This window comes from Podarcis muralis, chromosome 17 (assembly GCF_964188315.1).
Source record: "Podarcis muralis chromosome 17, rPodMur119.hap1.1, whole genome shotgun sequence".
In the NCBI taxonomy this organism is placed as follows: Eukaryota; Metazoa; Chordata; class Lepidosauria; order Squamata; family Lacertidae; genus Podarcis; species Podarcis muralis.
In genome coordinates this window covers 9,166,336-9,176,749 of record NC_135671.1, presented here as the reverse complement: position 1 = coordinate 9,176,749, position 10,414 = coordinate 9,166,336, and the positions used below count along the sequence as shown (strand labels likewise).

The 10,414-nt window shown below is 43.0% G+C and overlaps 1 gene segment (V, D, J or C); it reads right to left on the bottom strand.

The window, feature by feature from the left end:
- Positions 1-768: 768 nt before the first annotated feature.
- The window catches only part of LOC114588187 (T-cell receptor beta-2 chain C region-like), a 49,636-nt gene continuing 39,990 nt past the window's right edge, over positions 769-10,414 (bottom strand). The window contains 4 exon segments of the C gene segment in view: positions 769-1,538; positions 1,813-1,919; positions 4,039-4,068; positions 4,957-5,292. Coding sequence covers positions 1,527-1,538; positions 1,813-1,919; positions 4,039-4,068; positions 4,957-5,292 — 485 coding nt within the window.

Here is a 10,414-nt window from a genome sequence, read left to right as displayed (position 1 = left end):
AAGTTGGGAAACAGTGATCTAAAACATCCTTGTTGCATAGCAAAAGCTCATGATGCTTCTCAGTTTGGTGCTTCTAGGTGACTTTAAAAGCACGTTGGGCACAAGCGACATGCACCTTGAAGAAGAGAGAACTTTGGCGGGCACAACTTGTCATTCAGGGGCAAGGATTTTCCACCTTTAAGGACCCCTGACCATTAGGTCCAGTCGTGGCCAACTCTGGGGTTGCGGCGCTCATCTCGCTTTACTGGCCAAGGGAGCCGGTGTACAGCTTCCGGGTCATGTGGCCAGCAGGACTAAGCCACTTCTGGCGAACCAGAGCAGCACACGGAAACGCCATTTACCTTCCCGCTGGAGCAGTACCTATTTATCTACTTGCACTTTGACGTGCTTTTGAACTGCTAGGTTGGCAGGAGCAGGGACCGAGCAACGGGAGCTCACCCCGTCGTGGGGATTTGAACCGCCAACCTTCTGATCGGCAAGTCCTAGGCTCTGTGGTATAACCCACAGCACCACCCGCGTCCACTGTTAATCAGTAGCAAAACTTGTATTTGCCCAACACTCTTGCTTTCATGATGTCATAATGCCTTTAGTTCAAAAGCATTAAATCTACATTTAGCTAAAACAACCCTGGTCCTCCCTGCTAGCAAGCAGTCACAAGAAAACCCATAGCCTCTCTTTGGAAAAAGACATTCACAACATGACCTTAGTTTGGATCTGAACTATTTTGACGCAACAGTTTATGAAAGGAAACACAGGAGTCTCAGCAAAAAGGATTCGGCGACTTTACTAAAAAACATATCATGTTGGCTGCGGCTCGATCTCTGCACAAGAGTGATGCACAAGGCTCCTTGAAAATCAATAGTACTTTAAGGTTGGAAGTCTAAGCATATGTATTTCCTAGTAAACATAGTTAAAAGTGGCATGAAAGACAAGGAACTCTGGGGGGAAAGTGCTGTGGCCTTACTAAAATAAAGCATTTAATATTTTTAAAGTGTTTTTATTGAAAAGTTTTGGCATAAAATACAATAAGAATCAAGCTAGCTTATAGAACAAGAATATTAAAAAAGCCGAAAGATAAAAAGTAAGAGGGGGGAAATACTTTTATGGCCGTTTTCCATATTTATATCGTGTATATACTGTCATTTATCCCTATGCAGAGAGGTAGACCTTCCCATCTTCCACCTGGGAGCTTGCTTTTCTCCCAGCCTCTCACCCTGGGAGATCTTTTCTACCCTACAGGGACACCCCCACCAACTGTCCCCTGCCTTTGTGTGTCCTCCTCAGTCCAAGGTAAAGGACTTCTCCCCCCCCCCCCAAAAAAAAAGCTTTTTATAAATGTTTCCAATGCAAAATAATAAAGCATTTAAGAGAACCAAAGAGAGATTATTTACTGACTGACCCTAAGCGACTGTTTTTGTTTTAAGAAAATGCTACTTTGGACTTCCGAGGTTGAGAGTATCCATCTTCCCTTCTGTCTTCATGGAGTTCACTCAGCTCAGGATACATGCCCCCCGGGTAAAACGTGCCTATGGTGCCAACTGTCATGGAACAGGAAACAGAACAGAGCAGATTGTTACTTCTGGGCTAAATGCACCAGAATAATGAAAGATCTGTGTGTGTGTGTGTGTGTGTGTGTCACAGAGTGGTTTTCCGCAGGGAAAAGCAACACAACAAGAAGTATGGATTAGCCTGTGGTGTTTAAAGGCTAAACAGAGTGAATTCTGTGCTGGGTCACAGCGGAAGAATCCGTATGTCACATTTTCAAAAGAAATTGGTGGGCCCAGGGCGCAAAGAATCAACACTGTACTTTACCTTTTTTCTTAGTTTTAATCCCATCACAAAGGCTCCATACAAGGTGCTTTTGAGAATGAGAAGAATATACACCAGTTCCCCAAGATAGGCTTCCGTGAGATACGACTCTAAAAATCAAGGGTGGGAAAGAAATGTGAATGATCACAAGGTCTTCTACAGATGGTGGAGGTAGAACATGGCCACCATGACTACAACTCCCATCATCCACCCTGCTAGCTGTGGATGACGGGAGTTGTAGTCCCAAAGCAGCTGGAGGCCCAAGTTTCGGAAACCCTGGCCAAACGTCATCCAAGCTGGTATCCATCACCATATCTTGTGGCAGCAAATTCCACAGTTTAACTCCCCCCCCCCCCCAATATATATATATTTGTACAAATAGTACCTAATATACCATTCCACCATCCGCACCCCCCAAGAAATATTCCATACATGCATTTTTATACATGATTTTCCCTAACTGAAGCATTTTTGGGTGCCCCTTCCCATAAGGTATGCTTCCTTCGTGTGTGCCTTTTTTGGATGGAGAACGTCAACATAAAATTCAGAAAAGCGTGACAGCTGCATTTCTGTCTGCATGCTGGTTCAGGAAAACCTTCCTTTAGTTTGAGGTGATACTGGGCACTTAAAGGTGGCTGGGAAATACCCAGTCTAGGGTTGTTCAGTCTAGGGTTACCTGACTCACAACCGTAAGTTTCACTTGTCTATGGAACCAATCAAATATAAGGAGGAAGAAATTTAGATGAAGTTCAGATAAAGCTTGGCCAGCTTCAAGGAACTGCTTGTGTTTGTGCACCAGCTTATATTCAGACAGCACAATTTTCAGGGTTACATATTAAAACAGCACACAAGGCTCTGCATGAAGCAAGCAACTAACCCAGAGAACAAGTATTGGCAATTCCTATTTGTGTAGCTTTTGACTGGAGGAACGGAGGTTATTAGATGAACAGATCTGTCAATGGGCAAAGAAACATGGATCAAAATGCAGGCGTCTGCCTATCTACAGTTGCTGCGCTAATATTGTACCCATCCAGGATCAGGGTCAAAACTGAGGGTTCAGACTGGGGTCAAAGCCTTCTGAATAAGACGGGAGCTGGTGCTTTCTTGCAGGTTCTAGGGCCATTTTGGAAACAGCAGGGGAGGTCTACAGAGGACAGCTTGGAACATCCTCAAGCCTTGCTACACCTGCCTTCCCTGCTTATTCCTGAAGGATGAGGCTATTATTCTTCTCTCGCGGTGCTGGAAGCCATGGAACAAGATCTACAGGCAATCTACAGTTGCCCTCATCTGCTCTGAGACTTCTGCTGGGGGTTGGGGTAGCAATATTGCTTTCCCTTCACCATGTTGGAAGCCCAGGATGATGACACACCTGTATGGGTGCCCTGGAGGCTATCAGTAGGTGAGATGACGTTTATAATGGACTGTGTTATGTCCTGAGTTGAATAGGATCCAAAATGCAGTAGGCTGATTGGTCATAGAACAATAGGATCCAAAATGCAGCAGTCTGATTGGTCCTAGAACAATAGAATTCAGAATGCAGCAGTCTGATTGGTCCTAGAACAATGTAGCAGTATGATTGGTCCGCAGGAGCCACCCAATCCAACTCCAGGTGGAAGTGAATGCACAACCTGATTGGCTACAGGAGAATCCCGGAATTAGCCAATTGTGTAAATAATGTATATAAAGCAGATGTTTTGGGGGAACTCTCATTCCTTCTCACCACTATGAGCTGAATAAAGAGCATGAAATCCACTCTCGACTCTGAGTATATTTTAGACTGGCTGTGCCAAAACGTTTTGGAGCAGAACCAAGAGGTCCCCCTGCTGCCCAGTCACACTGAACTCAGAAGTAATCAAACCTACACAGGTAACCTCCTGCCTTCATGTACAGATCGTCATCCTCCCTAAACAGGAAGCTGTGTACACTGAAGTCAATGGGACTTAATTCCGACCATGTTCATTGCAAGCGCTGTTAGGTAGAAGACTGGTTGGCAGAAGAGCTCTAGCTCACTGGTAGGGCATCTGATACAAAGGTCCCAAGGTTCAAACCTTGGCATCTCTAGCTAGGGCTGTGAGAGACCTTTGTAGAAATCCTGTACGGTTGCTGCCAGCCAGTGCTGACAAACTGAGCTAGGTGAGTCAATGGTCTGGCTCAGTATAAGGGAGGTTTCTTGTGTTTTTATTTCCAATGAAATTCCAGCATTGAAAGCACAAGGTAATTTGGGTTTACCTCTTGCAGCCTCGCTGCCGCCACCACAATCTGAAAGCAGAAGGGGGAGAAGACACATTAGCTATCCTTAGAGCTGGAAAAACTGAAAGTAGACAGGGAAAGTGACAGGTGGGCATGTGGGGGTGGGGGTGGGGGGTACTATTTCCAAAACAAGGCTTTAAAAACCCAAATGTGCATGTACTTCTCCTGAATGTCCCCAGAGGTTGTGTGTAAAAAAAGGGGGGGGGGATAATGAGCAATATATTGATAGCAAAATGATCTCCCCCCCCCCCCTGCAAAAGGCAGGAATGGAATCTTCCTTGAATATTGGAATCAGAAGATTTGGCTATGTGTGGAAACAGCCACAATTTCTCGAACACATTTAGGAAAACTACATGCTATTTGGAAATCCATTGAGGACCAGTTTGTAGAATAAGACAAACGCAATGAAAGGAGTTCATCAACAAATGTTTGAATATGATAGAACACATTACTAGGAAAGTGTATTAGAGATGAGGAATGGTTTGCAGTCAAATGGATCTGGGAGCATTTTGCCCATGTACAGTGGTACCTCAGGTTACATACCCTTCAGGTTACATATTCTTCAGGTTACAGACTCCGCTAACCCAGAAATAGCACTTCAGGTTAAGAACTTTGCTTCAGGATGAGAACAGGCAGCAGCAGGAGGCCCCATTAGCTAAAGTGGTGCTTCAGGTTAAGAACAGTTTCAGGTTAAGAACAGACCTCTGGAACGAATTAAGTACTTAACCAGAGGTACCACTGCAAATAAAGCTTTTAAAAAATGTGACCAGGACTGTGTATGGTACAAAACTACAGCAATGCATAGAGAACGTGGTGGCTTGTGGTAGGTTTCACCTTCCGGGGAATCTGAGCTCCCTAGTCTTTAGGGCACTCTTTGCTAACCTGCTTTTCACTTACCTGCACCATTTATGTCATCCTCATAGTCTGTGGATCCTTCTATACCGTGGAAACTGACTCTGCACACGAACTTATTATCTGCATTCTGCCACTCTTCCTTGGTGATTCTTAAACGGCTGGTCATTGAATAGCGCTTCGTGGTTTTGTCATATACTGGGTCCTCTGTCTTTACCCCAGCCGTTCTCTTCTCGTTATTCACGGTCCAGCTCAGGGCGACATGATCTGGGAAGAAATAGGTGACTAAACACACAATGGTGGCTTTCTCCTTTTCGTCAACCTCCTGCTTGGGCGGGGCAAATACGGTCACTTGAGGGGGGCTGACATCTTGGTCAACTCCTGGAAAAGAAAGGAACAAGCATATGGTATACAGAGATGATATACCTCCTTGACCTTGAGTTGGCTATTTTGCCACTTGACGACATCACTTTCAACTTGCACGTGCAAACAGGCCATTGTGGATTTCACTTCTCCCTTGATGTCACCTGAAACTAGGGATGTGCAGATCGGTCCATGGTGGCGTTTCCAGTCTTATGTTAACTTCTCCACATTTCAGCATCCGTTTGCAATTTATTTTAAAGTAAGCACGAAAAATTCCAACTCTAAATACATGTGAACTGTATGAACTTTATTACGGTCACAGATCAGGATAAAAAAAAAAGCAAGCAAAAAACCTATAAATAAAATAGCAGTTAGGATTTATTTTTTTAACCGATAATTGTTAGAGCAAATAAGGACAAAGAAACAAGCATTGGATAAAACATCTGCATAAAATACTAGATTAAACATGGATAATGGATGGATAAAAACTGATAATTAAAACAGATAAGAACTAAAAACAAATAAAAACACGCAGTTAAGACAACTGTAAGAGCATAAGAACTAAAAGAGTCACAGTTAAAACAACTATAAGAGGCTGCAGAGTAGAAGCCCCTGAAATAGAGGACACTCACAACATTAGAAACTGATGTGCAAATATGGTTAAAACAGACAATGAAAACAATGTACAACAATAAATTTAGAAACAATGTGCAACAATAAACTATCCCAGGGAGTTGACTCAGAGTCACCCATGGAACCAAGTTTGGGGATTTTCATGCCGGACTATTTTGAGTTGGCCGATGGTCTGCGCCTACAGATTTGTACGCAGAATCTGGCAACCATCCAGGTCATCTTCTGATCTTTGCCTAACAGCAAAAGGTCAATTTTTTGCTTTTGCGGGAGGTTGGCGAGCCTCACCAGTGTACACATTTTTGCCTGCTACACAAATCTTTCCCTTAATAGAATGCATGGTTGTATGTTGTTTTTATCTGTGTTTTTGGGCACACTTCACTTGGCTGAAGAGCTGCATTGCAAAATTCGGAGAAGGACAAATTTCGGAAGGTGTCTGTGTTTCAGTTTTCGTATTGTTTCAGAAAGAGCAAAGTAGGCAGAATTGCCTTCAAATGCAAGCTGCATAGAATTTATAGCCCAACCCTATTAAACACAACACTTTTTATTGGTGTGAGTTCACAGAGTCAGCTGATAATCACCGTGTGTTGAGGAATCAAGTAATGAGAGGATCAAGAGGTAGAGATTGGGGGTGAAATTCAATTAAGTTTGCATTTAAAGGCGAATCTACCAAATTCACACTTTCTGAAACATGATGCGAATTAAAACACACACCAGCCTTCAAAACCCACACTTCTCTGAATTCTGCTATGCAGTTCTTCGGCCTAGCGATCTGTGCAAAAATACTAACGTAAAGTGTGCATGGAAATGCATATATTCATGAAAGTAACATGCAAAAAACACGTATATTAAATGGAATTGCATACAAAAATGTGTTTATGAGGAGGAAGTCACACTAAAATGCTGACCAATTTTCAGGATGATTAAAAACGACAACACAGAGATTGCTGCGGAAGTACGGAGAGCTGAATTTACGGTTGGAAAAATGAGAATCTGAGAGAACCAAAATGGACAGATCCATTCCAACCCTACAAAGGAGAAGTGGAGGTGCATGAGTGAATTGGAATTCTAGGAAGCCCTATTCAAACGGCATCATTTCTGTAGGTAATCTACATGCCGAGGGCAGGGGGACTGGAGAGAGGTCAGCTTGTGCTTGAGACCAGTAAAATCACATGAATATCATATTCACAAGAGTTTGGGTTTACTGCAGCTTCCTGTTGAGTCCTCGTTCGTGGCTAACCAAAATGTGTGAAACGGCTCTTACAATCTTCCTGCATACAAGACTTGTGTATGAATCCCGAGTCAGGGTTTCTGCCCCCACCTGTTGTACAAGGAGGCCACAAATATTGATTTTTAATTCTCGTTGGAGGATCAGCGCCTACTTTCAATATGTAGAGCATACGTTATGGATAGAGCTTGGCCATATTCTTTGAAGGGGGAAATTGTGGCCACACAAACTTTGTTCTATCTAGCCCATTAGAACTACTAAATAACTTACTAAAGAAATTTATTATTATTATTATCTTTCCGCAGGGCCTGCAAGGCAGAGCTGTTCCACCAGGCCTTTGGCCAGGGCACAGCCTGACTCCCTCCTTTGGCAATCCTCACGGAACTTCTAGCCCAGTGGTTGCCATTAATTTGATTGGAATTAATTTTAGAATGAAATGATTTTAGAATGTTTTATCATTTTATTGTTGTTAGCCGCTCTGAGCCCGGCTTCGGCTGGGGAGGGCAGGATATAAATAAAAATTATTATTATTATTAGGCAGAGCCCTCTCCTCCTAACCCAGACCCCTCAGGTCCTTTTAACTGGTTATGCCAGGAGGATGAACTTTGAGCTAAGGGCTTTCCACACTTCTGGAGACAGCAAAGAGCTAATCCGCGTATGTGATGTGTGTGTTTTTAAAGGTGTTCTGTAGACAAATAATGGCCAGCATTATTATTATTTGTATTGTGTTCTCTCTAAATCCAGAAATGACTACGTAGGAAATGTGCAGCACAATGCTATGCACATTTACTCAGAAGTAAATCCCATTTAGCTCAGTGGAACTTACGCCCAACTGAGTGTGCATATGTTTAAAGGAGGAAAAGGCTCTAAACCAGGATTTCCCAAACTTGGGTCTCCAGCAGTTTTTGGACTACGACTCCCATCATCCCTAGCTAGCAGAACCAGTGGTCAGGGATGATGGGAACCGTAGTCCAAAAACAGCTGGATATCCAAGTTTGGGAAACCTTGCTCTAAATGATGAGTTTGTTTTCAGTTCCAGGTTGGATAGCTTAAATCTTTCAAATGAAGTGTCATGGGTAGGCAAACTATGGCCCGGGGGCTGGATCCAGCCCAATGGCCTTCTCAATCCGGCCCGGGGACGGTCCAGGAATCAGCCTGTTTTTACATGAGTAGAATGTGTCCTTTTATTTAAAATGCATCTCTGGGTTATGTGTGGGGCATAGGAATTCGTTCATTTATTTATTTTTTACAAAATATAGTCCGGCCCCCCACAAGGTCTGAGCGACAGTGGACTGGCCCCCTGCTGAAAAAGTTTGCTAACTAGATCCTACCATTGTGGTTATGGTTGCAATAATGCTACCCACCCCGGTGCCAGGAAAGAGCAGACCATCCATATTTTGCCAAGCTGAAAAGCAAGAATGCAATGCAATGTGAAGCTGAAAACTCCTTTGCACCAATTCTCTTCACAAGCTAGTCTATGTGTGTGCATGCCCATGTGGGCACTGTCCATTTTAACACTGTCATAACACTGTCCATTTTAAAGACTAATTTTGCTAATATTAAAAAGCTTCATCTATTATTGAAGGGGCGGAGAACAGAGCTCCTATTTGTGCGAGGGGAAAATATTTCACGGAATGGTTTCAGAGTTACCAAAATTCCCAGTTTTGCCATTTTTGAGCCATAAAAATAATTGAGAGAGAGGGGAGGGATGGGGGAGATAAGAAATCCATGACTTTTGCCCACATTTTCTCCATTTTTCTTGATCCTGATATCATTGTGGAACAAGAATTTCCTCCTCCCCACCCCACTCATAATTGCCTCGGGTGAAACAGAACCTGCAAATATTCGAAACAAGCTTTTAAAACCTAGCAAATTGTGTTAGAGGCAAAAGTTAGATGAGCACGCACATCACAAACACCAGTCCCTCTTTCAAACTACTTGCCGGTGCTCTGAAAAGAAGCAGGTACTCTAATCAGTCTCCGGCGAGATTCATGTGCCTTTGCAGTGGTGACTAAGAAATTCACCTTATTTCAGTAGGACTTGAAAAGGGACACAGAATATTAGTATAAAGTCCAAACCTTATACCCCTGCCCTCTGCACATACAAACAGGCAAATGTTCCACCAGAACCACCAACTTACAGCCAAGACCGTACCTAAGACAGTGAGTCTGGTTCCACTTCCAAAGTGAAGTTCATATGCAGAGCACAGAGGTACGAGGCACTACGAAAATCATTTGCCTTCTTCTCTAGGCAGCAAACCAGTGCTTTTTTCCCTGGGGGGACGCAGACCCCTAAACAGTTTGTGAATCTTTTTCTTTTGTCCATTTACTGTATCCCCCCCCCAAATCTGCACTATAAAATTGTGATTTTTTTCTTGAGTCGAAATGAGAGTACCCCAAACATTGTTTTTAAGAAAAAAAGCACTGCACCAAACTGTTGTTTAGATATATCTTTGCCATGCAAGTTCACACTCAAACTGCCTTTCTACAGCAGACTATTTGGGCTTTACTTAAGGATGTTTCGGATAGCTGGAGAACAGGAAAAGGGGAAGACAAGTGGAGACCCCAGGACCACTTCTGACCCCTTAAGTGGGGAGGGGGCACCTATTGGTCCCCTGAATTGTCAACTCTGGAGGAGTGGGTTTTAAGTGAGATGGTGGCTGTGACTAGGCGTGGGGGTGGGGGGAGTTCAATTCAGTTCACATTTAAAGGCAAACCTACCAAACTTTCTGCAAGAAGATGTGAACCAAAGCACAACCATCCTTTGAATTTTGAGCTTCCCCGAATTTTGAAATGCATTTGTCTCTTTTTTAATTAAACGTCAAACTATATCTAATACACATTTCCTCTATTCCATTTACTGTCATTCTCAATCTGCTGCTCATCATTCAAATTCTGCCAGCCATTTCGTTTCACTACAGTTCTTTCTCAAATGTTCCATAAAGGGTTTCCAGTCTTCAGTTTTAAAAAGTTGGTTACGTTGGTCTCCCGCTCTTGCTTCCCAGTGAGTGTAAAATGCAGTTCTCCAGCAGAGTAGTATGTACAAAAAGGCTAGGATAATATGTGCATAAAATGCATATATTAGCCAAAGCACTCTGCAAACATGCATTATAGTGGGGAAACTTGCCTTGCAAAAATGTATATATTAATATTACAATTCTGGTGAATTTTCATGAGGGATTTTTTTAAAAAGAAAGAAACTGATGTGGGAACCTGAACTTAAGTGTAAAAATGGCAAATGGAGAGAAACAAAAATGGATATATTCTCCTATCCCTAGTTGTG